A 27,780-nucleotide genomic window follows, 5' to 3' on the forward strand; every position below is an offset into this window, starting at 1 on the left:
AACCCTGTGTTTGCTACTCAAATAACTGAAGTGTTGTCACATAAGAAGGATAAAATGTATGTCCATTTTGCTCTGACGGCATTCTTATTTACCAAGTCGACGTTGTAAAAGCCTAATGAAGCTCTAACCTGTAAGGACCAATCCCCAATCATTCTCCCTTTCGGCAATCACCGAGTTTACTATTAGCCAGAGCTCCGATGCCGTCAGTTGGTAGATTTTTCGGGGTTTACTGCAGACACCGCATCGTTAGTGTCAGCAATACATTGTAGCTGCATTAAACTGGGGCTACAAAATGGCTCGGACCAGGAACACCTACATCACTGCACGCCAGTTTTCTCTTCTAAAATGTTGCTGAGGCGCTTTATCTATCGCATTGCAATTTGCCGATGCATATTATTATATACTAGATGCATTGGTATGATAGCAAGGTTGGGTTCGGTTTAATCACAGACAGTCCGATCTACATGCATTGTCGCCACTAGCCCTCTGGGTTGTCTTACGATACTACTGGGCGGATCGAAAGGCGGATCGAAATCACTTTTCACCGTTTTATTTTTGATCGTCCAAAAATAATTATTCTATATTATCTTCATCCCCCGGAAGATCCATCTGGCCTTGATATGCGGGATTTCCTTGCGCCAACTCCTTGAGGCTCGTGTCCAACCATTCTTTGGCACCAAGTATTTCACGTTGGTCGTTCATACGTCGTTTCTTACTCCTTCTTCCTTCGTCTCGTTCAGTCGACCCGTGAAATACCGTTTGAGAAACATCCTCGCCTATATACTCGGCGTGCAATAGTAGGAACTGGTTTCCTAGGTACAGCGAATAGCAATCTCTCCCATTGATTCCCCGTGTTGGATTATTGGGAGAATATATATAGAAATGGTTTCTTGAGAAACCCTCAAAGAATTTATTCAAAGCAGATTGAATATTTGGTAGCTGTACGACTTTATCAGGCTCTCCAGGGATGATAAATTTCATGTTGAAGCAGCTCGGTGGCTGAATCTCCGTAGCCGCGGTAACCAATGTGGGATCAAACTGCGGAGTAGAAAAGACGGGGAACACAGTTTCTTCATTTTCTTCTGGCGGAATGATCGTATTTTGAATCATGTCGTCAAAGTTTGGATTCCACGGAGAAGATTCTTGAGGAAGTGTATCGTCGGTTTCAACTGGGGGAATGAATTGGTCGTCAGGAACATCTTTGAGATAGCGGAAATATGCCAAAAACACCGATCGCCTAGCAAATCCTGCAGTAACTCGGGGAGAGCTCCAAGGCAGTTCTAATACCTCCCGCGAAAGTGCAAACTGATCTGCCTCCACTGAGTCCGTATATGGCTTTCCATATCGTCTTTCCACCGGCAGATCTTCGTCCGCACTTGCGGGATAGTCACATGGCGTGGGGCGAGGTAATTCAACTGGCTCAGCCTGGGGCCCATTCACAGGGGTGCTAAAACCCTTTTCCCTGGCAAGCCAAAAGAGGTGTTGCCAAAGATTCAATCGTTCAGGCATGTTAAGTCCTTCAGCGGGTGTTGCCGCGCGTTGCGTGCCAGGTTTTGTCCGCGGCACGCGGCGGTTGTGATCCGTCATTTCGAATCCGTACTGGAAGCTGAAACGCCAGAAATCGTAAAGATCCCCCCGTATTCCATGCTGACGATTTGAAGTCATGACAGGGACACTAGTGTAATATTGTTCCCCTAGTCCTTCGTCGATGGTTATCTTCCGATGGGGATCAGGAATGTAGAGTTGCTGTAGTACACTCCGGCCGACCTCCAGGGTGAGCCTGTCTCTAAAGAATGTCTCCAGAGTCGGTATGGGGTACTGAATCTCTTGTAATCGGTCCCAAATTTCAGAGCGGTCCCGAGTATCTTCAACATCAGGGAACAATTCTTCCTTTGACATTCGTTCCTTCAAGAAACTCAAGTCCCGAGCAGAGACTTTGGGCGCACGTGATTTTAATAGTTGGATAGTCACACCGTCTAATTGCGCCAAAAGGTCAAGCCTGTTTCCCATTAAGCCGAAGAACGTATTCTTTATGTGATTTAAATAGCACAGAAGAGGCTGGTGCTTTCACTTAGTCGTCTGAGCATGGCATTCTGGGCATTTAAATGGTAGCAAGTAACTTACCTCATCACAACGCATTGCCACCAATTTGTGGAGTACTCCAATTCGCATGCCTTCCCAAATACCCGCTATAGGGAGCAGAGCATCGAAGGCTTGGGGCAGTGTCGGATGTTTGAAGAAAGCTCGCAAATACTTTCCCTTTTTGCTTCCAGAAACCCTTTCTAGAGCAGCCCACCAATGGTTTGCTGCGATCCTGTTTACAGGGCCATCGAGATATCCTTCATAATACCTTATTCTTTGATAGATCAGTCCATCCGGGGGTGTTCTATCATTCGGGAAGTGCTCTCGAAGAGACCGGATAAATTCTTCTTGTATGGGTTCTTCACTAGCTTGAATGCAATCAGGCAAAGATAAGCTGGGGAGTAGCGGCCACTTTACGCACCTGTCTGCTCTGTGACATAAACATCCACAATCCACCATTGACTGCTAGGACTGAGCTTTTTACGGGCAGCAATAATTAAGTTCTCGTGATCCTGTGCGCGCAACTGGTAGTCGATATCGACATCCAATTGATGGAATTGTCCATCTACTATCCGTGGTCTAACGCGACGTTCCCAATCACTTTCAGGGACCAACACAGGGACATGGGACTCCTCCATCAGTCGATGGCACCCCTGAGTGTCCATAATTCGCTCTAGTCGAGTGATATTCTGGCGGTCGCTCATCTGCCGCTTGAAGTTTTTGTCGAATACGAGACGAGAGATATCGACACGCGCGGCCATCTTGAAATGTTCCTCGCGATAGGTGAACAGTTTACACTCGGCTTCTTCCACTTGAGCTTGAGTTAAGCGTGTCATTTTGTAATACAGTGAGCGCGGTATGTTTGAGTTCCTCCGTCGAGTCTGTTGGAGTATTTAAATGCCCTTGAAGTAAAGAGCCATTTTCAGGCGTTTGTCTGTCATCTTGACCGAGTTAACGTAGCAGCCATCAATTTAATAGAGGGAGGGGCGGACGCGGTTCAATAACTTTCATCATACAAAAATGAGTGGTCGTCTATCTTCCACAGAGTAGGTCGAGGGAGCCAATTTCGGCCACTCCGGTTAGCCATCTGAGAGTAAAAATATGAGGGCCGTTTTGCCAACCGCAAACAGTACTCAAGAATTGGCCGTGTCGCTTCCACTTTAATGATTACATCCAAGGGGGCTCCTGAGCCTCGCTATTTTGATTCGATATGTTTCCCTGTTCTGTTAATAAACCACATGCTAACGCTTCTATAAAGAGCATATGGTTTCTACGTACTCGTAGGGGGCTTTCGTCAAGAATACCCTTACCGACCCATTGAACTTCTTTCCTGCATATCTTGGTATAGCATAGTTAAAATGCTGCGACACTTAGGAAAGCTACTTCCCTTGGCTTTCTCAATGTCAGCCTTGATCTGTCTAGCCATTGTCTTTGTGGGATGCACATCGACCTCCTCTCCCACTGAATTGTACTTCTTGAAGGTACGCTGATATTCAATAGATATAGCGAACGTTTAGCTAAGGTCCAAATTATAGGTGGAACTGACCAATTTCCCAGAACTAGGGAGCGTTCATCTACGTCGCTCTCTCAGTATTGCCGGGGTAGACGCATCCGATGCTGCCAACAAAGCCAGTAGTGAGGCGAGCAACGTTAAGAGCAGCGCTTCGACTGCTGCTATTTATGCATCTGACACCGCAGAGACTGCAGTGAGCCAGGTCACCGATAAAGTTCAATCTTTATCCGACGAAATCAATTCGCACCTTCCGGGTTTCTATTCTGTTGGGCTTTGGGGTTATTGCCAAGGCCAGAAAGAAACTGCGTCATATTCCAATTGCTCGCAGCCAAGTACCTCCTTCTCGTTCGACTTGCTAAGCATTTTTGGTTCGGTATCACCAGCCATCGGGGAGGTGTTACCAGACGAAAATAACAAGGTCCTTGCTGGGTATCATGATGTTTCTCGATGGTCAATTTCAGCTTACATCCTGGGTTTCGTTTCAACATTTGTGGCTGTTGTCTTCGGTATCACAACAATGTTTTTCTCGCGGGGGAAAATATGGCTCATCATTCCCTCCTTGGTAAGAACCTGGTAGATTGTTCCTGGACAAAAGAAGCTGACCATTTCTGAGTCTGCAACTATTTTCGTCACTGGCGCATCCATTGGGGTTACGGTAATTTACGGGTTGATTACGGGCGCTATACAGAGCATCCTTCATCCTCTGGGAGCTGATGCAAGTTTTGGGACGCATTTGTTCACTGCAACCTGGCTCGCAGTAGCATTTTCCTTCGCGGCCCTATTGATATGGCTTATTGAGATGTTTTGCTGCTGTATTTGATGTGGATATTAAATAGTACAAAGCGAGTAAGCTAAGAAGCACATACAAGGGCCAAACTAGATATAGATTACGTCCCATAATCGACTTAGTCAAGAATAAGAAGAAAGTGGTGAAACTAAGTTTGATCCGTCTTTGAAATGCACATGTATATTTCCACCTGTCTTGTGATTGCGGTGGATGCTTTACTGCCACTAATGAGATTGTATCTATTCTGTACTGTAGGGATGTTGTAATTTCTACCTTGCATTTCAAAAAGAAGCATGCCCAGTACCCGTAAAATGCCTTATATTTATTCGAGGGATACAGATTTGGGACGACATATCAAAAAGAAGCCAATTGGCTAATATTATGACCTTGTATGATTCTGACGGCTTGGTCATTTTCAGATCATGTGTTCTGTTTACTGTATTGTATTTTTGTTATAGTTACAGTACCGTGACGCAGGATTTAGACAAAGTTCTTCGAAGCGATCAAACAGTCACCTACAGGATCCCTTCAGTGATCATCCACCGGTACCATTATGAACTGCATCGATCGGGGGCTATCACAGACATCCTGGAACGCATCAGCTTCAGTCTTCCCGACTGCTTGTACCATATCGGTAAACATGAAAGCTTCGCGGGCCGAATAGCTGGGGTCCAAATCGCAAAACTCTTCACAGGCCGATTGCGCCTTGCGTGCTTGGTCAGCCAGGTCGTGCACTGAGGCTTGAAGCTCTTGTGCGACCTGGTAGACGGGGTAGAATTCGTCATCGGAGGAACCAAAAGCGCCGGATTGGTACAGGCGAAGTAGGTCCTCAGACGCTTGCTCGGCCTTGTCCTGGAGGTGTTTGAAAAGGGCGTAGCAGGCTCGAAAGTACACATTTTCTCCCTGTTGTCGGCCGATCTGTCGAACAATATTGGCAATTTCCTCCATCTCTCTGCTGATCTTTACTCTGACGCGAGAAGGCGGCTGGTATTTTGGCGGCGGTGATAATCTTATACTAACAGTAGACTGAGGGTGGCTATAACCGGCGGTATTGGCAAGCTTTGTAAAACCGAATTAAAACAAAATGTTTCGACCAGGACGTTTCCATTACTTGATAATTTCACTATGATGGCATAATCTCATGTGTCAGTTAACTGATGGGCATGAAATAGACCAAGGGTAAGCCAGTAAAAACAAGAAAGCTATCGCCGACCGCCACATAGATGATGCCCGCCCAGAATTGGGTACTAGTGTTTCAATCATGACCAATTTCCGTGGTGGCACCATTTACCACCCTCTCTTAACCACCCTTTCTAAAAGCCATTGGTTAATGCCATTTGTTAACCGACACACGATGTCTAACCTGCTCCATCATCATGATGTTCTACTAAGTTGCGTTGGTTAGGTCCCAGGCAATATACACGGACTGAGGCGACGTCCGATTCAACAGCTGCCCGCTCTTGTTGCTCAGCTTAAAAGCCCAGCTTGTCCCAAGTCATCGCTCCAATAAGCACGCGACCCACGATGGCTGACCCAAAAACGCAGTCCCTGCACGATTTTGCAATTCTCACCATAATTAATGTCTTTGGATTGTTTTACTTTTATCTTTTTGTGATTCATTTCCTGCTCTTCCATTTCCCCTCTACTCCCGGAGGTATTCTGGACTCCCTGTCCGTGCTTGCCTTTTGCGCAGGTGTCATCGTCTGGTGCTTGTCCAGCCTCTTCTACCGCTTTCTAGACGCTTTCGGGGGCAATGATGCGGCAGAGTGGCAAAAGCTGGAGTTTGGAGCCACTTTAGTCCTGATCTGGGCGGCCACCCTTCCTTCGGTGGTTGTGCTGTTCCGCGCTGAACCCTGCCTCCAGCTCGGATACCTAGCTGCCTTTACCGTTGTTGCTGTCGGTATCCTGGTGGATTTTGTGGTCTCCGATCCCAGTGTTTATGCGGTTCACTACTGGTTTCCGTACAGCTGCGTTTCACTGGGCTTACTTTCGCTTATACCAAGTATTTATGCCCTGACTGGGACGTTCCAAAGTCCGCCCGCGTTGGCGGTACACTTCGGCCGAATCGCTATCGGGAATTCTCTTGGAGCTGCGTTCTATCTGCTTCGTCCGTTAGAGAGGATTGGTGTAGTGAATGGCTGGCGGCCTAGTCTCTATATGATGCACTTAGTCCTGGTCTACAACGCCGTCACCTATTCGAGGATTTTCTTACATGCAGTACTTCAAAAAGCAGCATAAGCTTCATTGAGTTCTAGAGAAGGTGTGGAGACTGCAAAGTTGGGTGATCGCTCAAATACTGGGGCCTGGATGAACTGGCAGGAGCAAAACATTGGATCATCACTACCTCTATTGCGTCCTTGCCTTGAGGCCTTCCATTGCCGATCGAAGAAGGCTACACCCTGATATGGAACCTGGGCGATTCGACCTTTTTTATCTGTTTACAATGTACCACGATGGCCGAGACCTTGTGTATCTCAGAGTTACATTCTGTATATATATCTCTGACACACGCAGAACCTTCTCGACTAAGTGATTGCTTAGAAATTTCGTACTGCTTGTGTAGTTTCTGGTACAGTGGAAGTGTTTTTCTTTCTCATTGTGGTGGTAATTATTCGTATTGCACGACAGAGTGAGTGGTTTTGCCAGGTCAACCGACCACGTTGTAGATTTATCCTATCACCCGGTGCCTTACTCCTGCTGGTGAACTTGTGCAAGCACAGGAAAGCTCAACACGCAGATTATACCGTAAACGCAAGAGATCAAATTTCACTTCTAACTCCTGTCTAAGCAAATGGCCTAATGTCCATTGATGTTTGGTGGTTGGACGTCTAGACCGGGCCAACACAAGTCTCGCTTGACCTACTACGATCACCTATTCTGTATGAAATGGCCCTTTGGTAATCTAGTGCGATCGGTTGCGTTTTACAGTTGAACCGCAATGATAACCGGTTCGACCGCGACTGACCGTCTCAACCGCACCACGACCCTTCCCGTTGCCCCACATGACCGTGCGCCGACATGTTTATCCGACCAGATCTGCCCTTTGAACGTTCGTATTGTATTTTGTATCGAACAGCGACTCCTCGGTCCATCAATTTTTCATATTGTGGTTGCCACGTTCGGTGAAGATACCATGTCATGGTCAGTTGATTGGTTGCCGCTCATGTCGAACGACCATTGAGCTTGGCAATGCGCTTCACAAGACTTGGTGGCCTGCGGGTGAAGAGCGGTTACAGAAACGGCGCTGAGCTTGTTTATCAAGGGCTGGCGGAACGAGCTTACCATCCAACGCGGTGCATGACCCGCGGAAATTGAACATATTTCCTCTACGCAATGTCTAGGCAACTTGACTAGGTGCTCAGATAGATCGTACTTATAAGCCTCTTGCTATCCAGAGCGATTAATGAAGTGAGCACAGAGTACAATGCTGGAGAACTTGCCGGGTGAGATTCTAATGCTAATCGCAGATTGGGTGAGTTCCAGTGTGTTTGTTTTATTTGATCCAGGTACTGACCGCCTGCCAGCTGTCAGCTACCACTCTACGCGTTCTCAGCCGAGCCTCGTCCAGATTGTATGCAGTTTTGGTTCCTCGCATATACCGTAGCATTTCATTCTGTGCAGCAAGTGAATGGGCGCTGAATGTGTTGAATGTCGACCCCTTCTTTCTCCGTTTTGGTCCTTCACGGGCCGCGGGCTATCTCCAGCACGCGCGGCACCTACAGATCAAGGCTCCATTCCACCTTGTTCGGTTTAATCGATGTGCGTACTACAACATCTTCCGTGCGGCGGGGCTGCCGGAGTCCCCGGCTACACTGGGAGCCTCGGACGAGGCGACGGCACATCAGCAATTCCTAGATGACGTGAAGGATCAACTGCAGCTGATATTCACCCACCTGAAGCCGAATAGACTGAGGACGTTTGAGTTCGTATAAGCCGGTATCTATCTATCTAGATCTGTGGTTGACTAGCAATAGATGGCGCCTAGGGACATGTGTTCCAGTGGGAGTTCTCGACCAGGAAGGCTATCTCAGTCGGTACCAACAGCGCCTGGATCGTCTCTCACTCGTTACTGACGGCACCTGCCCTGAAACATTGCACCGCTTGGAAGGAGTGTCTAGCCTATCCTGTCTGACGGCGTTTGAGTGGGAGGGACTCTAATATCCGTCCGAGGTTGATTTGTTGCGACAGTGCATCCGTCGGAACTGGCGCCGCCTGGATCATCTGTCCATCGGCTTCGTTCCATCAGCTTTTGCCCGTGCTCTGTGCTGGGAGAGCCTTGGGTTTCAGCAATCGGAGCTCGAGGTCGGGAATATAGAGACCGGCGGCGCAAGGAACGGGGATACGGGGATCGGGAATCGGACAGCTCTTCCCGCTCTGTCCACGCTGTCACTGTCAAAGGTGACCCTGCCTCCAGATATCTCATCAGAGCACGATGCGATATTCTATTCCCTGCGAGCGCTTACGCTGCGCGACTGCCCGAATCAGCTGCGTCTCGTGCAATTACTGTCTCGGTCACAAAAGCCGCTCCGACTGACGCATTTTGAATTTTCTTTCGATTACCTGCTGCACGAACCGGGCGAAGGACGTAGCCTATCTGCTGTTGTGCGGTTCTTAAGTTCGTTTCGTGGGCTGCAGCATCTACACCTGAGGTTGTCCAACTTCCCGGCGTCAAAATCTCACATCCGGGATGCCATCCGACATCACCAGTCCACGTTGAAAAGCCTCGTCTACCATGAGCGCCAACTCGCTCCCATCGATGCTGATGGCTTATTTGAGGAGGATCGGGATGTGTCACCCGCGTGGGTAACAAACTTGTCTGCCATTGTAGACCTGGGCCAAGTGTCTGCTCTGGGTCTGTGTGCTAGTCCATCTGCGGCTGTGAGTTTTCCTCGGTCCAGTAAACTTGTGCCCGCTAACGAGAACAGCGTCTCTGCCTTCGGCCCACGGCCAAGCATTCCTAGCTTCAGATTCTACATCTGCGGTTCAGCGGCCTCGATCGAATCCACCGAGACATCCCACGAGAGATTACCACCTTTCTACATGAGACGCGCAAAGGGTACTCACGGCACCCTCGTTCGTGCTGGGGTTCTGTGAACCGGAATGCCTCCAATGATAGCTACAACTACGGTTCTATTTTCGATGAGTACTTTGACAGGTCACAATTCGAGTATATGGACCCGCAGCAGGCAGTCCTTGCGTCTTCTGCGGCGATCGCAGAGGCCGAGGACCTCGTGTCGTTTGCTGAGTGGGCATTCGGCCCCGACGGACTGCCGGCTCTGCAGGTCCTCGCGTTTGGGGACTTCTCCCACGGTGATCGATACCGGAGTCAGCAGTTTCTAATGCGTCGTGCCTATTTTCCATGGGAGTGTGGTGGCAAGGTGCTTGCAGGCCTTGCCTGCGATGATACGACACGGCTGCCCTTTCGTTCGGCAGATATGAGTGACCCTTCGATTTGGGATGGTGCTGTAGTAGACGGGGCTCGTTTTTTGTCCGCATGCCCAGGAGGCGGATTGATGGAGTCACCGTACGAGTTGTAGGCCCGCATTTTGTCTTTCTGGATTCTTCCTTGTGGTTCGCGGCGGACTGCTACGCGACGCAACGCAACGCGTCCCATGATTAATTTTGTCAAAAAGGCAGTAGCATATGGTCATGATCTGCCTTGCTCTTATTCATACTTAGAAAATGAATCTTTTGCGCCTTCATTTTAGTCCACAGTAGTTCACTGTAAGCGTACAGTACTGTACAATAATATGAACTCGTAAGACCTGTCTTAGCATCATCCAAGCAAGTCCAACAGATACAGAACTCGTAATTCATCAATTTAGCTATCCGCAAACTGACTCTTCTCCACCATTCTAATCTAATAAATTTCTTTGTAACTTTGTCTCTCCCGTACAGTAGAATTGAGCAGGTTCGGCGAAATGTTAAGCGGTTACTACGCACACCCGCGGTTCCTTGCTGGCCCCCATTTATATGAGCATGACCGGGCGTAATCGGGCCTTTCTCTCTGTACACCAGGGCGTTCTCGGAACACTGCAGAATAGTGACAGACACTCATGTCAGATAAGTGAGCTACAATGAGTTTATGCAGGGGCAAATTGAGGCACGCTAGCTTCCGCTGACCAAGGCTCGGGGTGTAATAGCAAATAGCACTGTGTGACCGGTCTTGTGGTTCTTGCGTGGAACCACGCCGGCAGGGACGACCGGTGGAAAAGTTCAACGGAGTATGAGTGGGGCGGGCATTTCCGACACCTCACCACCAATGCACACTTTCAACGGAAATATTGAACATTGACCGTTTTCTTCTACGTATACCCGGGGAACCCATCACTTGGTAACACTGCCTCTTTTGAACATGGTCAAGGGCCTTTCGGACCTAGTTTTGTTTCTTTTCTTCTTCTTTCCAACGGACCTTCTCTTAACCTGCAAGCTAGTCATCCTGCTCTACATATAAACCCAATGAAACCACCAATCTTCTATAATCCCTACCTCTATAAACTGTCTTTTGTCGTGAACGTTGCTGTATGAGGATAATGGGACAACTTGAGCAAATTGGTTAGTTGGATTATCTTCCATACTTAATATCGGCGCTGATGGTCCTTCAGACTATGATTTGGATCTGGATCTTGAGTCCATTTGGCGAGAATTTCCCAATATGCCGACACCGCCACCTTGCCCCGCAGAAAATGGTAGCTCTCTGTGCTCAAACCAACCAATCGGCGGATGCTTAGAGTATACTCAGAATGGGGATAAGAGGATTCCTACCATCGAATGTGTCTTCTATCCCAGCTATGAGAATTTCTGTGCCTTCAGCTAGACCGGGCCGGATCCGTTATCCCATGACACGTGCGCCGATGATATTTTTCTTTATGTATCCGCGTTTTTGCTTTTTGAGCGGGTGAACTGGATAGAACTCCGACTCAATAAGCTCAGTACGGAGACTGAGGAGGCTGTCAAAGAGTATCCGTTCTTCCTTCCGCGGGTTGAGTCAATGCTGGGCAACTTACGAAGGATACGTGGTCAGATAAGTGACATTCTCTCGCAACATTCTACTATGGGAAACATATCAAGCGCTGGACAAGCACGGTTTCAATTAGCTATATGGCCGCGGGTAGAGGTCACAGTTCACCTTATGTGGCTTGGGGGCCACATCTATATCCCATACAGAGTACTCCATAACCACTAGTGGCTGACTTGGTTTCCATGTTAGCTCAGTAGCCTGGTAATGATCTGTATCCATGACGTTCTATAATCATGCTGCCTAATTTACTGAGTCGAGATGTCCCGCCGAGAAACCCTTGGCGGTATCATAGCCACAGTGGAGGGCCTTTCTCTTTCCGCCACTGTCATTATTGGATGGGAAGTATGAACCTGCAGCCGGTTGGACACGCCAACCTTTTAGTTACGTATGAAGTCTTGGCTCTCCTGACTCGGACATAATGGGAATAGCTTGAACTCGAAGTAGAAATTCCACCTACGGGCAGCATTACGAGGCTTAACGCTATATCGGCTAGGGACTCACAATTGCACTTCCGAAACCTTCGAGAGACATATATACAGCCATAGGACATAAGGCCCTTCATGCCCCCACTTGTATCTAAACAGCTATAATTTCGTCGACACGCTCGAAAATAGGTGAAAAGAGACAAAAAAAGAGGCCAAAGTAGGGCAAAACAATGCGTGAAACGGTATACTCCCTTCGAGGCTTTCATGTAGACTCTGTCCAATACTTCCTCGGTGGCACTGTGTACACACTCATGAGCCCTGTCGTAATAAAACTTTCCCCATTTACTGCGAAGGTGATAGCATATTCGATCAGCCGCATTATTGTTCTCTTTGGAGCTAATACGGATGGAAAAGACATGATGCTCCTCTTTGCTTTTGTATCTCTGGCACTGAGTACGGCAACGGTTATTTGCGCCATTATATGCATTATGAACTTTGATCGGGGCTTCAAGAGGATCAATGAATCGGAAGGCAATGCTGCACGCGAATCATATTACTTGCAGCCTGCTGATATAGTCCCCGACCAGACGCGTTACACTTCACAATCTCCCTCGCGTCTCACACTTGGTTAGCATTGGCAATATAACTTAGAAGATTGAATGTATAGGGACATAATATTTACTCAGTACACCACAGAGTACATGTAAACTTGAGATCGGGTGGAAGAGATGCCCACAATATATATATTTCGGCAAGTAGGCGATACCCCGAAACTTACTACATTAAACATTCTCCTTCGCTTCGCACCTTACGTGGCAACACGGAGGGTAAAGAGACTAGGGAAAATTCTCATTGCAGAGGAAAAGCAATATTATATAATTGAAAGTAGATTTGGTTTAGTCTCAAGTGAGTGCAGTATATAACTACCCAAACTAAGACTTGTAATGACAGTGGTTACCGCTGATGCGGATTGAACGGAAACATAAGAAACACATCGTAGACAGGAATGACAGCTGGATTCAACCTCAGGATAGTCACTGCTTCTACACTATAACAAATAGTCCATAGTCACTGGCACCCTGATGTGGCTGTGATGACCTATGAGCCTGTATACCCATGATTGATTGACATACCGGGGTACTTCATTGAAATTTCTCATTGCTGCCTTATCACGTTATTGTAGGCCATTAGCCAACTCAATGAGATGCTCAAGTCACACACCCGGGTTGGGCTACGATCGTGGCTGCCATCCAGTTTGGTGACCAGCAGGCTGCTCACGCCATACTCCAGGGTTGCCCTGTGGCTGTGGTTGCCATCCAGTTTGGTGACCAGCAGGCTGCTCACGCCATACTCCAGGGTTATCCTGTGGCTGTGGTTGCCATCCAGTTTGGTGACCAGCGGGCTGCTGACGCCATACTCCAAGGTTGTCTGGCTGCCAATTAGGCTGCTGGTTGGGAACCTGATCTTGGCCAATGTTGTGCTGAACAGGGAATTCTCCGCTCGGGAATCCTGTCTCGCCGGCATTATGTCCGATGGCCCCGATATCCGGCTGCGGCTGGAACTTCGATCCATTGCAAATAACTCCATTGGGAGTGAACTGGCATCCCCTTCCATAGGACTCAGTGGGACAGAACTGGAATTCCATGCACTCGCCAGAGGCAATAGCACAGTGTCTACCATTGAATTTCTGCGTGGGAGGGCAGCGAGGCTCTGTTACTGAGACACAATCTTGGGTAGCCTTGTCATGTATGGTGCCGGGTGGACATTGAGGGGGCTTATCTGCGCTGCATTTGTTGCCATTGAACTTGAAACCTGGCGGGCACTGGGGATCGATGTTGGAGAAGCAGTTCTCTCCATCGAGGTGGGTTCCGTCAGGGCAGAGAGGCTTCTCACCAACACAGGCCTTGCCATTGAATACAAAATCTCCACAATCAGGAGTTGCGCCGGAGATACATTGGCCGTCCTTGAGGGTGAACCCAGGCTCGCAGTGTTCTTCGACGATACGGGTGCACCTTCCACCCTTCCAGAAGAACTTTTCAGGGCATTCGGGTCCTTCTGAACTCTCACACCGCCCATTGACAAGAAGTTGATCGGGGGCGCAACTGGGTCTTCCGTAGACGCAGTTCCCGCCTTGCAGTTTGGTATTGGGAGGACATTGAGGAGGAGTCGCAGTAAGGCACAATCCATCTCCGTTGAGTACAGATCCCGAAGTACACTTGGGGGAAACATTCGAAATACAGCGGGTACCATCGAATGATGAATCATCTCTGCACTTGGGCTGGCTCGCAGTGGTGCAATCCCCACCTTGATAGATTCCGTCTTCACATACGATGCCACCTTTACCCACACAGTGCTTGCCATCCCAAGTGGCATTTTCATCGCAAGTTGGCTCGGCATAACTGACACACTTGACTCCTTCAATATTGGTATTTGGGGGACAAGAAGGTGGGCCTAGGAGCACACAGTCACTACCGATCAGAACCGTTCCATGTGCGCATTCCGCCTTCTTTACAACGGTACATTGATTTCCGTCCAGATAGCTGTCTTCTGGGCATCGAGGGGAGCTTTGCAGAACGCAGCGAGTTTTGTCCAATTTGAAGTTTGGCGGGCAGTGTGGTTGAGGATTGGAATGCTTCTCACACCGATTGTTGATCGGAGTGCTCCCATCCGGGCACTTGCCATCTATCGCCTTTGTGAGACAAATCTTTCCGTTCCAGGCCATGTCGAGCGGGCAGCAGCGCGACGAGCCAGCTGCATTGCTAATAGAGAGAGCTGTGCCCATCTCACACTGCAACTGACCAGTGTAAATGCATTTGTTATTGTCCAGCTCCGTCTCGGGTGGGCACTGAGGCATTTCGATAGTAGTACACGATTCAGTTCTGGGGTTGTAGCTGCTGCCATCGCGGCACTGAGGTCCGATATTCGAAATGCATTGTCCGTTTCGAGGAGTTGTATTCTCTGGGCAACCTGGCACCTGCTCCGAGATGCATCGTGTACCGGTCGTGTCGAAGGAAGTTCCTTTGGGGCATCTGGGGGGCTTCGCATCAACGCAGACACCATCTTCGAGCTTAGAATCATCCGTGCACTTGGGTCCGTTAAGTGATGCGCAAGACCTTCCGTTGAAGCGTTCACCATCTGGGCAGACAGGGGGTCCTTGGGCAACGCAGACATTGCCTTTCAAAAGATACCCAGGCGCACAGCTAGCACCCCCTTCCAGGACGCAGTGATCGCCTTGCGGAATGGTTCCTTGGTCGCAGGTAGGGGGCTGAGTGGTAACACAGAGACCATCCTTGAGCTCATATCCAGCATCGCAGGTTGGGTTCGTATGGAAGACACACTTGTCTCCAACACGAGAGCTTTTATCAGGACATATGGGCGCGCTCAGGGTACAGGCATTGCCATCAAACTCTGTACCGGTGGGGCAGCACTTGACATGCCCAGAAGCCTGGTCGGTGGTAGGTACAATATCATCGAGGGTATATTTTCGGAGGGCGGTCTGGCCAGGGAAACTAGACTGAGCTTGGCAGACCGAAACTGAAAAGAGCACAGTAAAGACCGCCTGGATCTTCTTCATAGTGTCAATGAAAGATCTGAATGACTGAAGGAGTACCTACAGTTAGGTGATATAGCCAACTATTTATATCTACATTTATTCCAAGATCTTCGCTCTCGAGCGAGTCACAGGCCTTTGCAAAAACGCACTTCGGTGGACTTTGTCATTTTGTAATGTCAAAACCTCCCCCTTTTTTTCTGGTCTAGACAGATACATTGCAGATCATTCGCCGCTCACAACATTTGGGGGAACACATGAGGGCTGTGGAGGGATATCGCGGATGTAGCATTGCATCAAATGCCTCAGCCGAAAATGGAACTGAAACTGGGATCTGAAGCTAATGGAGCTAATACTTTTTCAGCTACATTGTCTATCAATATCGGTCAGGCGTTACACGGCAGTTGAGAGCTTGGGGCTAATCCCACTAGTGCAGGTTTCCTGCAGCTTTGGAGAACAGCCGAGTACAGGGGCCCGGACGATCTCGGGGCCCAGGAGTTTGTGTAACCTCTCTTTATTTTATTGTAACTTTTAATTTAATTTTTTTTTTTTTTAATTTTTGCTTCTTTTGTTTTCAGACGAATGAGAAGCAATGCTGGTACATAAGAGGTATGCAGGGAGGTTGAGATAGGTCTCAGCCGTGCTGCAGAAATTTAACCTGCATCCGTGGCCTACATGGTCCCGACTCACTGTAACAATACATTCATCGTCCAGAAAATGCCATCTGGTGAGATTGTTCTTTGCAGTGAATATCTGCAAGTGAAATAAATCATCTGGGGCCAAGTCCCGACGTACGAAGTGAAAATGAGCCATCATTTAGGTTATGGGACGGCCCGAGTCGCGATCATCACTACTCGGTTCCCCACAAAATGCAGTCTACGCAGGTTTTGCAGATTATGAATTGCCGGCACTTGGCTCAGCCAGCCACGATCCAATCTTAACTTGCATGTGTAACATTGATATTATGAAACTTGGCCATGCTATTCACGCTATGCGCACTTACTACGTGTCTTATGGGTCCATAATACCAATACGGCTTGTTTCGAGGTCTGTCAGGATTGTATCAAACTAGCCCCGTGGTCTTTTGTTTCGCCGGGAGCTACGACAGAGAAAGGACTACTATATCAGGGCTCCCACTGACACAGTCGCATTGGCCCGACATATACAACCTTGCTTGTAGTTTCCTTTTTAAACGATCAAGATCAAGATACTGTAACTACTATTTTGGTATACCCGCTAGTTAAAAAGAAACAAATAGTGACAGATGTCCCTGGCCAGACTAGGTGAAAATCCTCACATGATCAATTCCACCGTCATGGTCCAGCGAAGATTAATAGCAATAGCCGATAGACCGCTATTTGACAAATTCTAAAGCTGTTGGCCTGTGCTACATCGTCAGCAATCATAGACAGTTTTCAGACAGTTTGTAAGGATGGTATTCACTGTTAGCTGTGAGGGACTTGCTGTACGAGTTTGTCAAAGCATCTTGCCTCCTGGTTAACCATTCCCCAAAGCTAGTAAGCACTGTGTATTCAATGCAAGTTGACGTAGGCTATGAGGGATTTATGATCTATAGTGATGTGCCGTGGTGGATCATTTGGTAACGGGATCGAGTAGCTAGGCATTCTACAGGTACCAACAAGGATGATGTAGTGCAAAGGAGCAAGGGAGAGTGCAATGTGAGTGGTGCAGGGCCTAGTCAATTGTTGCGAGCTGAAGAGCGCTTTGGCAGCAATAGAGCTGCAATTTTGACGAGATCAGCCACAGCCTTCCCCTTGTTGGACATTGTGGTGCGTATTGGAGGACAACCAGCATGAAGCCGAGACAACCAGGCAGGAGAACAAACGTATAAGTACCTAGGTCTTTCCCAGCCAATTTCTCTCATATCCATCGTCATCTCATTCTATCAGCTCTAAAGCAAAGCAAAGCTTTCCAACCACTTCCAACGTTTTCACGAACAACATACAGTACGCTCTGCCATTGGACATTATCGGTGACTGGTTACTGACTCTCGAAAGCCTCATCAAAATGAAGTTCTCTGTCGCCACCATTGCCGTACTGGCCACCGCTGTTACCGCTCAATACGGCCCGCCTCAGCAACAGTATGGCCAGCAGGCCCAACAGCCCCAACAGCCCCAACAGTACCAGGCATTCCCTCCTCAGCAGCAGTATGGTCAATATTCCGCTCCAGCTGCTCAGGCCAACAAGTACTCTCCGGCCGAGTACCAGGAATGGCACCAATGTGTTGACAGCTTCCTCGATGGTTTCAACCTCGGCAAGGACGGCACCGCCGCTGGCTGTCAATACTGGACCTGTATCGAGGGCGTCGCCACCAAGTATGGTCGGGGAGGTGTTCTTGCCACCGCCGGTAACATCGTTAGCAAGGCCTGCGCTGCTTCTAGCTTCCTTCCTGTATATAACCCCTCCTCCTCGCTCCCGTATGCATTTTAGTTGCTGACCAACATTTAGCACTGGATTTAGGTTCCGTCTCCAAGTGGGTGAAAAGAGATAGCACCTGATTCCTGTCCCACCGAACATACCACGCCGTCTCACATGTCACATAAGGCTCGTCTGGCTAAGGTGCTATTGTTCATTATGTCTTGCCTTGGTTCGGGTTTTTGTCAGATAAATATGTCTGTTTTCCCCGTTCCTTTATGTGAATACAAAGGCCATATAACAGGGGACCTCAAGTCCCGCAAATAATTGTACCAAATTCTTTTCGTCGGGCAAAGAAGCTGAGGACCGATAGTGCAGTAGTTCGGTTGACGGAAGATTATATTCAGTTATCCTACGTGTTTGGGCGCGTTTGTGGGCCTCACAAAGTTGCGGATTCAACCGGGTTCCCAACCGGCAGATAAAAAGCAAACCATAGTTGAACCGTTTCGTTTGCATACAGTACAGCATTGCGGAAAGACATTTTTCCCTTTTCAATTCCTGGTCAAGATATGCCTTCGCGCCTAACTATCTATGCGTGTGTCCTTCTGGATCCCAAGGATCTAATATGGTTCGCGTGCGATCAACGTTGACTTAGGGTGGAAACGCTTCTATGAACTAATGCCAAAGCTCTATATTCTCTCGTATACTTTATAATCAGCGCCACTTAGGGCTCACTTCCTTTTGAAGCCTTCAACTAATCTCTCGGCGCAAATAATTATGAATTGGTTTATTGGCACTAAATTGTGGATGGATATAAGGTATGAGGAGCTCATGATTTACGTGCTTCAAATACTAATAAATACTAAGCAATAGAACTAAGAGACCTTTTCGCCCCTCGAAATCGTCTCGAAAAGAAGGCGGTTCAGTGCCTCCTGTGGAGTGTGCTGGATCTACGAGACGAAATGCACACACCAGCCTACCCGAGATCGGCACGCTTCGCTGCCAGCTTTGCTATGGCCGGCGATCGTCTTTCTATCATACCAATCACCTAGAAGATTCATCAATGTTCCCTCGAGAAGGAATCTGCTCGCGAAGGCGGACCGGCTGTGCGGCGAATAAGGCCAGGCTCCAAGCTTTCTATGGTGCCCTCCCTGTGATACATGAACTGCCGGCGGAAGATACGATTGCCAGTGAGCTGAAAACTCAACCATTGTGTTGAAACCGCGTCAATCGAAGAGGCCTCCACTAGAGGCAGGCGCCGCGGATCCGACACGCGGTGCGCGTAGGCGAATTTGAGTGAAGTGTTAAAACCAACTAGGCTGCTAAGGCGCGGAATGACGCTGGTAGCGATTCATAGTTCGGTGACTGTGATGGTAGGCTTTTAGCGCCCCTGTGCCAATCTATTTTCCACCCACTTCGAGTGGTTGCTCCTTTCGACTTTTCCGGTTTCCGAGTCAATTTCTGTAGGCGATAAATACTGTAGCTTACGGTTATCCACTGGATTTCGTTGTTCTTGGTGGATACGATTACCCTCTCCCGCTCCCGAGACTGTGTTTTGGATCCTGGTTGTCAACTGCAGACTCGCTGCCGGGCAAATCTTTATCACCATCCGGCGTAGGGCTCATATCGGGGTCGAGAACGATTAGCTGGAGATTCCTTCCTACGTGTGGCTGTACAGTCTTCGCCACAGCCTCACTTATTGACGGACCTGCACATACTGCATAGATTGTTAGCACCCTAACCGTAATATTGCGCTCTTTAGCGCACTGAAGTGGATGGAGGTTGGACTTGGGAAGCTCACCCGCTACGGCCATGGCTCCGCGTTGATTGTTGAGATACCGCGCAACTTCCTCCTCGATCTTGATCGAGCCGTAAAAGTAGCAAAGCATTGCATTATGCTCGTAGGAAAGGTTTTCCTGGGGGCTTGATTGAGTACGCGGGCAGTAGATGCTGAATCGTAAAATCTGAAGTACGGTCAGATCGCAGCGCACAGAATGAGCTACAGTAGCAGAAAACTCACCTTGAACGATCTCCAGTCGCGATTGAAAAGGTCTTGCATCCATTCATTTACCCATTGTGGATTTTCTGTCAGAACTCCAGTCAGCAAAGGTGGCTTTCAGACTCGAAAGTACTTGTCTAGGATAGAAACATACCATCTTTGCCAACTCGTCGCTTCCAGAGAACCTCTAGCTTTCGCACCATTACTTCTCGCTTACGGCTGGCCTCCACCAACATTTCAATGTATGAAAGCGCTCGGAAAAACCCGATGTCCTCTACCACGAAGAGGATTGTACCGAACCGATAGAAATCGAGAGGATGTCCGTACGGTCCGAGTATGATGGCCGACTGCTTGACTGGGGATCTCAGTGCTTCGTAGTACAGCTTTCGCGCCAGCCCGGGTTGAGGCTCTGCTACCATACGGACTATTCTTTGAGTTTGTCCATCTTCCCAGAATGCAATATAGAACCGAGGAAGCTGAAAGAAAGCGCGAAAGCCGGCTCCTGGCATCCAAAGCTGCACATACTGGCCAGGGCGGATCGCTCGGTTGAGGGGCAGCTCTATATCAAGCCAAAGGAAATGGCTCACAGAGTTCAAGACTACCTTATTCCGGGACGATTTCCAAGGTTTCTGATTGCAAGCGGCCGTCGTGCAGACAGCAGCGCTAATAAAAAACCACAGGCAGATAGCGCCTACCAGGTACCACCGATACAGTGACTGTCGCTCCACCAGGTAGTATATAAGCGCGCCAATCGCCGTTGCTGCAAGAAGGTAGTGACATTTCATCGCAAATTGCAGGTGTCGCCGTCGGACCGCCGCACAAGTAACCGGTATCACGAGAACGAGAGCACAACCTGCCTATATTTGATGAGATGTTGATCCTCGCATTAGGCACACTTAACCTCGGAATATTCTCTACTTACGGCTATTGGAATAATGTATCGTGAGTTTGCCAAGTCCATCGTTCTGGCGACAGTAACGAGCAGCGAACAATGTAACAGAGAATGGAGCACGCAAATGCGACCTACCCAGCGATGGAACCACGCGAGCATCTGGCGGTCTATGTGGAGCAGATCCGCCGGAAAACCAAAGCTGATACCGGTGCACAAAGGCACGAGGTTGATGACTGCTATGGAACCAGCCCTTTTCTGTGCTTCCGCCCAAGAATGGGCTCGAAGTCGGAGGCCAACAATGTTCCCCGCCAGCATGACAGCCAGGATTAGCGCTTGCCAGTAATTTGAGATGTCCAGCCAACGCATGCATTTTGGCAGGTGGACGAAGGCAAAGCGTCTCCAAGCAACTAGTATTTTCGATCGGAAAGGTCGACGACAGAACACATGGCGTCCTGTCCACGCCCAGCGCCACACATCTCGTGTAAGCCAATAGATCAAGCAAATTGCTATGATTATGGCGGCTGAGATGGCATACAAGTTAGGGAGAGAGGTGTCAGCAATCCATCGATACCACTTTGACCCGATTGGGGGCATTCTTTTGGTTGTCAGCCTAGAGAGAGAGGCACTTATTCTTATAGAGACGCATGAGTATTGTGTTATGGTCGTTGTTCTTCTAGCAATAGAGTTGGCTTTGTGGTCATGAGTAATAAGATGGCGGTGGTTTCTTGCGGGCCCAAACGACCGATTACACGGTTTGTCTTCCACACAATCCCTGCTAGAACGATCCCCGCAGCAAAATAATCTTTGACCTAACATACAAAATTGAGCATTTTTCCCTCCGAAATATTATCCTGTGACCAGTCATGGCATCATTAATCCTTCTGTATACCTCTTCTTTCTTCATATGCAATTCTCGCGGGTAACAATGTTGAAAGCTGGTAAGTCTGAATACCTCAGAGTTCATACAAGATCCGGCCAATCTGATCTAATCAAAGTAGGTCTCTAAGCTTGCTTTCCGTCAGGCTGCTCTGGGTACTGCAGCCTCTTCTTTGCCAATTCAGACTTCAGTTTGTTGTTCTTGAGCTCTAGGGCGCAATTTTCTCCCTGAAGGATCTTGATACAGACGCGCTCGAAATCAGTTTCACCTTTATACTCTCTTTGATTCTTTTCCAAACTTAATCCTGAAACATGCTAGTCTATATTTGGATTAGGCAATTTCGAACCCCTGAAACGTATTGTAACTCAGAATCACATGATGATTTGCTCTGTAATACATTGGAAAGAATGATACGACTGATACCCTATATCTCGACTCCACTAACGAGCAACGAGTCACCTGACAGCGGGGTAACTCGAAGACAGCCGCATTTTGGCGACTACCCCTTCTAAAAATCACCTGCAATAATGGCGTGCACGATATCATACGATGGTTCAAACTCTGGGCTTCAAGTTGGGCAGAACCTAGGTCATATCACCAATCACTTTTGTGAGTGGAACGCATGACTATAAAGGAGCGTGACTAATGAGTGGCTACCCAAGTGCAATCGGAAACATCATTGAAGCAAGCGTGCCTCCGGGATCTGCGGACAACTAATCCTCACGATGACAAAGATCGTATTCAGAACACCAACGGAGGGCTGCTAAGAGACTCATACTGCTGGATTGTAGACAACGAGGAGTTTCAACAATGGCAAAGCAACCAGAGCAACAGTCTCCTCTGGATCAGAGGTGATCCGGGCAAAGGAAAGACAATGCTCCTCTGCGGTATCATCGAAGAGTTAACACAGTCGTTTGGGGACACTGCGAATGTTTCGTTCTTCTTTTGCCAAGCTACCGACGTGCGAATCAATAATGCCACCGCTGTTATCCGTGGCTTAGTATATTTGCTTGTCAAAAAGCAGCCATATCTTCTCTCTTATGTAAGGAGTCAGTATGACCACGTGGGAAAAGCATTGTTTGAAGATATAAACGCATGGAATGCCCTCTCTAGGATCTTCATGGAACTTTTGAAAGACCCCATCTTACCAAGCACCTATTTGATTATCGACGCGCTGGATGAATGTACATCAGGCTTACCCTCCCTTCTCGACTTGGTTACTCAGGTTTCGTCTGCTTACCCACAAGTAAAGTGGATTGTCTCGAGCCGCAACTGGCCTGATATCGAAGAGCGTCTTGATGCTACCCAGACCACCCCAATCTCATTAGAGCTAAATGAGGCCTCTGTATCCGAAGCTGTGAGCAAATTCATTCAACACAAGGTTCACCATTTGGCGAAAGTTAAAAGGTATAGCGACGAAACTCGTGATGCAATCTGCCGTCATCTATTATCTAACTCACAAGGAACCTTTCTTTGGGTAGCCTTGGTTTGTCAAGATCTTGATAGAACATCGCGGAGACACGCCCTTAAAAAGCTGGAGGCGTTTCCTCCTGGACTGAATGCCTTGTACGGTCGGATGATCGATCAGATTCGTAACTCGGAAGATGCCGAGTCCTGCAAGCGAATACTTGCTGTCATGTCCATAGTGTATCGGCCTATCGCATTTGACGAGCTAGCCTCTCTTGTTGAACTACCTGATGAACTCTCAGGTGACTCTGAAACCCTATCAGAGATTGTTGCGGTTTGTGGATCGTTTTTGACTGTACGCGAAGACACTATTCTTTTCGTTCATCAATCTGCAAAGGAATTTCTATTAAAAGAGACACAAAGCGGGGTTTTCTCTGGGGGCATAGAACCTGAACACCGCACGATTTTCTCTCGCTCGCTGCAAGCTATGTTCAAAACACTTCGACGCGATATCTTTCAACTCAAGTTTCCTGGAATCCCGATTGAGAAAGTCATACCGCCCAGTCCGAATCCATTAGCAGCTGCAAAATACGCGTGTGTCTATTGGGTTGACCACTTTCACCATAGTGGATGCCATAAAAGAGATGATCTTAGGGTTGATGAGAGAGGTTGTATAAATGATTTTCTACAAAAGAAGTACCTTCACTGGCTCGAAGCCCTGAGTATTATTGGAAGCATATCACAGGGCATAGCAGCTATGCTAATGCTCGAGGGCTTACTTCAGGTGAGTAATTGGTCATAAATGAAACGATCTCCACTTCTAACATAAGAACAACTATAATAGGAAACAAGTGAACCGCTTGCCCTTTTACATCAAGTCCAAGATGCCTCCCGATTCATTCGATACAACAGACTAGCAATTGAAAGTTGCCCCCTTCAAATATATTATTCACCTTTGCTATTTAGCCCAATGTCGAGCATCACAAGAAGACATTATCAAAAGGAGAGACCAGATTGGATTTTAAATGAACCATTGGTGGACAAAGAGTGGAGTCCATGTCTTCAAACCCTCGAGGGGCATAGCCGTTCGGTCCTCTCGATTGCATGGTCGCAAGATGGATGCCGACTCGCATCAGGGTCAGATGATAAGACCGTCAGGATCTGGGATCCGGCCACCGGCCAGTGCGCGTCTACCCTCGAGGGGCATAACCGCTCGGTTAACTCGATTGCCTGGTCGCAAGATGGAAGCCGACTCGCATCAGGGTCAGATGATAACACCGTTAGAATCTGGGACCCGGCCATCGGCCAGTGCGTATTAATCCTCAAGGGGCATAGCGGTTGGGTCGTTTTGATTGCATGGTCGCAAGATGGAAGTCGACTTGCATCAGCGTCCCGAGATAAGACAATTAGGATCTGGGATCCGGCCACCGGCCAGTGCACGTCAACCCTCAAGGGGCATAGGGATTTGGTCCACTCAATTGCCTGGTCGCAAGATGGAAGCCGATTCGCATCAGGGTCAGATGATAACACCGTCAGGGTCTGGGATCCGGCCACCGGCCAGTGCACGTCAAACCTTGAGGGGCATAACCGCTCGGTTAACTCGATTGCCTGGTCGCAAGATGGAAGCCGACTCGCATTATCCTCAGTTGATAACACCGTCAGGATCTGGGATCCGATCATCTGTCAGTGCACGTCAACCCTTGAGGGGCATAGCCGCTCGGTTAGTTCGATTGCCTGGTCGCAAGATGGAAACCGACTCGCATCAGCGTCATATGATAAGACCGTCAAGATCTGGGATCCGGCCACCGGCCAGTGCAGGTCAACTCTCGAGGGACATAGCGGTTGGGTCCACTCAATTGCCTGGTCGCAAGATGGAAACCGACTTGCATCAGCGTCATATTATAACACCGTCAGAATCTGGGATCCGACCACCGGCCAGTGCACGTCAACCCTTGAGGGGCATAGCCGCTCGGTTAACTCGATTGCCTGGTCGCAAGATGGAAGCCGGCTCGCATCAGGGTCAGAGGATAACACCGTCAGGATCTGGGATCCGGCCACCGGCCAGTGCGCGTCAACCCTCGAGGAACATAGCGATTGGTTCCTCTCGACTGCATGGTCGCAAGATGGGAGCCGACTCGCATCAGGGTCAGTTGATAACACCGTCAGGATCTGGGATCCGGCCACCGGCCATTGTGCGTTAACCCTCAAGGGGCATAGCGGTTGGGTCGTTTTGATTGCATGGTCGCAAAATGAAAGCCGGCTTGCATCAGGATCAGATGATAACACCGTCAGGATCTGGGATCCGATCACCGGTCAGTGCATGTCAATCCTTGAGGGGCATAGCCGCTCGGTTAGTTCGATTGCCTGGTCGCAAGATGGAAACCGACTCGCATCAGCGTCATATGATAACACCGTCAGGATCTGGGATCCAGCCACCGGTCAGTGCGCGTCAACCCTTGAAGGGCATAGCGGCTCGGATAACTCGATTGCCTGGTCGCAAGATGGAAACCAACTTGCATCAGCGTCATGTTATAACACCGTCAGGATCTGGGATCCCGCCACCGGCCAGTGCACGTCTACCCTCGATGGGCATAGCCGCTCGGTCCTCTCGATTGCATGGGCGCAAAATGGAAGCCGACTCGCATCAGGTTCAGATGATAACACCGTCAGGATCTGGGATCCGATCCCCGGTCAGTGCACGTCAACCCTTGAGGGGCATAGCCACTCGGTTCGTTCGATTGCCTGGTCGCAAGATGGAAACCGACTCGCATCAGCGTCATATGATAAGACCGTCAGGATCTGGGATCCAGCCACCGGTCAGTGCATGTCAACACTTCATATCAGCTCCCCTCACTTCGTTCACTTTGATAAAGTCAATCTCAATCATCTACACACGTCAATTGGTACATTTGATATAGGATCCAGGCCATTGCCAGAACAAATTGGGTATGGTTTGAATGATGACCAGTCCTGGATAACATATAATGGCGTCAACGTCCTTTGGTTGCCTATCGACTATCGACCAAGTAATCCCTATTCCTTTGCTATATCTGCGGCACAATTAGCGGTCAGCCGCTCCTCGGGTCTCGTCATATTTCTCAAGCTTGCAAAACACAGTCCCATTGATGGCCTTTGATCAATGTTCATATTGCTTCGGATTTCTGTGTCTTCCCATCTACGCTTTACCTTCAATCGCCTGTATCCTTATGCCCAGGATACTGTACTGTAGAAGCAGTGAGACATGAATCTAGGGGCAAAGGCAAGCTTGGCTTTCAAGACATCGAAGTTGACCCAGGGCAGTGTCAGTCATTGCACACATCTGGTTCATTTATCAAGTCCTCTTGGATAAAGTGAACAAAATAGGCCCACCTGCCAAATGCTGGTAGGAATCTTCGTGACGCATGATTCTGCTCATCGTCCCACCTCCCCACCAAGTCTTGTGAAGCGCATTGCCAAGCTCAATGGTCGTTCGACATGAGCGGCAACCAATCAAATGACCACAACATGGTATCTTCACCGAAATTGGCAACCACAATATGAAAAAATGATAGACCGAGGAGTCACTGTTCGATACAAATAATAAGAACGTTCAAAGGGCAGAACTGGTCGCATAAACATGTCGGCGCACGGTTCATGTGGGGCAACGGAACAGGTCGCGGTTGAGACGGTCAGTCGCGGTCGAACCGGTTATCATTGCGGTTCAACTGTAAAACGCAACCGATTGCACTAGTTTACCACATTTCATACATAATAGGTGACAGTAGTAGGTCAAGCGAGACTTATGTTGACCCGGTCTAGACGTCCAACCACCAAACATCAATGGCATTAAGCCGTTTGCTTAGACAGGAATTAGAAGTGAAATCTGATCTCTTGCGTTTACGGTACAAACTCAGTGTCGAGCTTTCACTGCGTTTGCACAAGTTTGTCAGCAGGACTAAGGCACAGGTGATAGGGTTTATCTATAACGTTGTAGGTTGACCTAGCAAAAACCACTCGCGTCTACGTTCGTGCAATAGGAACGGCGGAAGAAGAGCAGATCGAGCTGTTCAAGGAAGCGCCCCGCCAGTATCGACGTTCGCAGGGGTGATACTGAGAGCTGTGCGCGCAAGTATAGCTATGTCCAAACAGACGGAGCACATGACGATACGACTTGTACAAAGCAACATGTCGATTTCTTTTTCGATTCAAACCGCGATACATTGAACATCCACCACAAGTGGTTGCACCGGCAATATTCGTGCAGAGATTCCGGCGAAGTGGCAGCATGGGAACAGAGGTAGGTTGTCAGCCATCCTTTGGGCTCATTCCAACCATCTTACTCCTTTTTTTTTCTAGTCATCCCTCCAGGCGGACGTGCTCCATATGGCTTCGCTCAGCGGCTCATAGGCCAAGGTAGTAAATTGGTGGAGTTCACTCACTTGGATTGTTCGTCACAATACTTTCCTATGGTCGCTGAGAACACAATATCGGCCATCTACGGGCTTCCAAGCCAATCTTTTCTGCGGGGGCAGAAGTGCAGTCGCATCACCCAGCGTGGTTTGGATGAAAGGGCCGCCCGACTGGTCTAACAAGCGGCAGAAGCGAAGTTAGATAATCAGCCGAGAGCGAGGCTGAAATGCGGTGGATGAGGACTCATCGTCGAAAGAGAATCATGGTCGAAAGAGGCTCATGGTCGAAAGAGGCTCATGGTCGAAAGAGGCTCATGGTCGAAAGAGTCAATTCTCCAGGTTACGGTACAAATCTGACGAATATTGCTAATATAATTGTCGTGGTTAAATCAACGCTGACCGAGCTTCATAGCCAGTTAACAATTTCCAACGGTCAACTGTGGTCATTGGTAACCGGTTGGCC

At 48.6% G+C, this 27,780-nt stretch overlaps 10 protein-coding genes across 10 annotated transcripts; 6 read left to right on the forward strand and 4 right to left on the reverse strand.

Annotated features, from left to right (window-relative positions):
• Nucleotides 1-573: 573 nt before the first annotated feature.
• N7489_011672 (uncharacterized protein) lies at nt 574-1,509 on the reverse strand (the record flags this gene model as incomplete). The annotated part of the gene is made up of 1 exon (XM_056717421.1): nt 574-1,509. One exon carries the CDS (start codon nt 1,507-1,509, stop codon nt 574-576), a length of 936 nt encoding a protein of 311 aa, XP_056565043.1.
• Nucleotides 1,510-3,482: 1,973 nt separating this feature from the next.
• N7489_011673 (SUR7/PalI family protein) lies at nt 3,483-4,415 on the forward strand (the record flags this gene model as incomplete). Its single annotated transcript, XM_056717422.1, is given in 3 exon segments — nt 3,483-3,563; nt 3,618-4,157; nt 4,173-4,415. The coding sequence occupies 3 exon segments, from the start codon at nt 3,483-3,485 to the stop codon at nt 4,413-4,415; spliced, it is 864 nt and encodes a 287-aa protein (XP_056565044.1).
• Nucleotides 4,416-4,910: 495 nt separating this feature from the next.
• On the reverse strand, nt 4,911-5,330 carry N7489_011674 (uncharacterized protein; the record flags this gene model as incomplete). The annotated part of the gene is made up of 1 exon (XM_056717423.1): nt 4,911-5,330. One exon carries the CDS (start codon nt 5,328-5,330, stop codon nt 4,911-4,913), a length of 420 nt encoding a protein of 139 aa, XP_056565045.1.
• Nucleotides 5,331-5,906: 576 nt separating this feature from the next.
• N7489_011675 (uncharacterized protein) lies at nt 5,907-6,620 on the forward strand (the record flags this gene model as incomplete). The annotated part of the gene is made up of 1 exon (XM_056717424.1): nt 5,907-6,620. The coding sequence occupies one exon, from the start codon at nt 5,907-5,909 to the stop codon at nt 6,618-6,620; it is 714 nt and encodes a 237-aa protein (XP_056565046.1).
• A 951-nt stretch (nt 6,621-7,571) lies between these two features.
• Nucleotides 7,572-9,919, forward strand: N7489_011676 (uncharacterized protein; the record flags this gene model as incomplete). Its single annotated transcript, XM_056717425.1, has 6 exons — nt 7,572-7,675; nt 7,803-7,854; nt 7,907-8,304; nt 8,357-8,492; nt 8,553-9,260; nt 9,344-9,919. 6 exons carry the CDS (start codon nt 7,572-7,574, stop codon nt 9,917-9,919), a joined length of 1,974 nt encoding a protein of 657 aa, XP_056565047.1.
• A 3,140-nt stretch (nt 9,920-13,059) lies between these two features.
• N7489_011677 (uncharacterized protein) lies at nt 13,060-15,402 on the reverse strand (the record flags this gene model as incomplete). Its single annotated transcript, XM_056717426.1, has 1 exon — nt 13,060-15,402. The coding sequence occupies one exon, from the start codon at nt 15,400-15,402 to the stop codon at nt 13,060-13,062; it is 2,343 nt and encodes a 780-aa protein (XP_056565048.1).
• A 2,004-nt stretch (nt 15,403-17,406) lies between these two features.
• N7489_011678 (uncharacterized protein) lies at nt 17,407-17,829 on the forward strand (the record flags this gene model as incomplete). Its single annotated transcript, XM_056717427.1, has 1 exon — nt 17,407-17,829. One exon carries the CDS (start codon nt 17,407-17,409, stop codon nt 17,827-17,829), a length of 423 nt encoding a protein of 140 aa, XP_056565049.1.
• A 1,451-nt stretch (nt 17,830-19,280) lies between these two features.
• Nucleotides 19,281-20,960, reverse strand: N7489_011679 (uncharacterized protein; the record flags this gene model as incomplete). The annotated part of the gene is made up of 5 exons (XM_056717428.1): nt 19,281-19,718; nt 19,775-19,839; nt 19,908-20,606; nt 20,676-20,718; nt 20,781-20,960. 5 exons carry the CDS (start codon nt 20,958-20,960, stop codon nt 19,281-19,283), a joined length of 1,425 nt encoding a protein of 474 aa, XP_056565050.1.
• Nucleotides 20,961-22,049: 1,089 nt separating this feature from the next.
• On the forward strand, nt 22,050-23,846 carry N7489_011680 (uncharacterized protein; the record flags this gene model as incomplete). Its single annotated transcript, XM_056717429.1, has 4 exons — nt 22,050-22,131; nt 22,185-23,523; nt 23,702-23,713; nt 23,774-23,846. 4 exons carry the CDS (start codon nt 22,050-22,052, stop codon nt 23,844-23,846), a joined length of 1,506 nt encoding a protein of 501 aa, XP_056565051.1.
• A 53-nt stretch (nt 23,847-23,899) lies between these two features.
• Nucleotides 23,900-26,065, forward strand: N7489_011681 (WD40 repeat domain-containing protein; the record flags this gene model as incomplete). Its single annotated transcript, XM_056717430.1, has 1 exon — nt 23,900-26,065. The coding sequence occupies one exon, from the start codon at nt 23,900-23,902 to the stop codon at nt 26,063-26,065; it is 2,166 nt and encodes a 721-aa protein (XP_056565052.1).
• Between the last annotated feature and the right edge of the window lie 1,715 nt (nt 26,066-27,780).

This window comes from Penicillium chrysogenum (genome assembly GCF_028827035.1).
Source record: "Penicillium chrysogenum strain IBT 35668 chromosome Unknown utg000005l_segment0_segment0, whole genome shotgun sequence".
NCBI lineage: Eukaryota > Fungi > Ascomycota > Eurotiomycetes > Eurotiales > Aspergillaceae > Penicillium > Penicillium chrysogenum.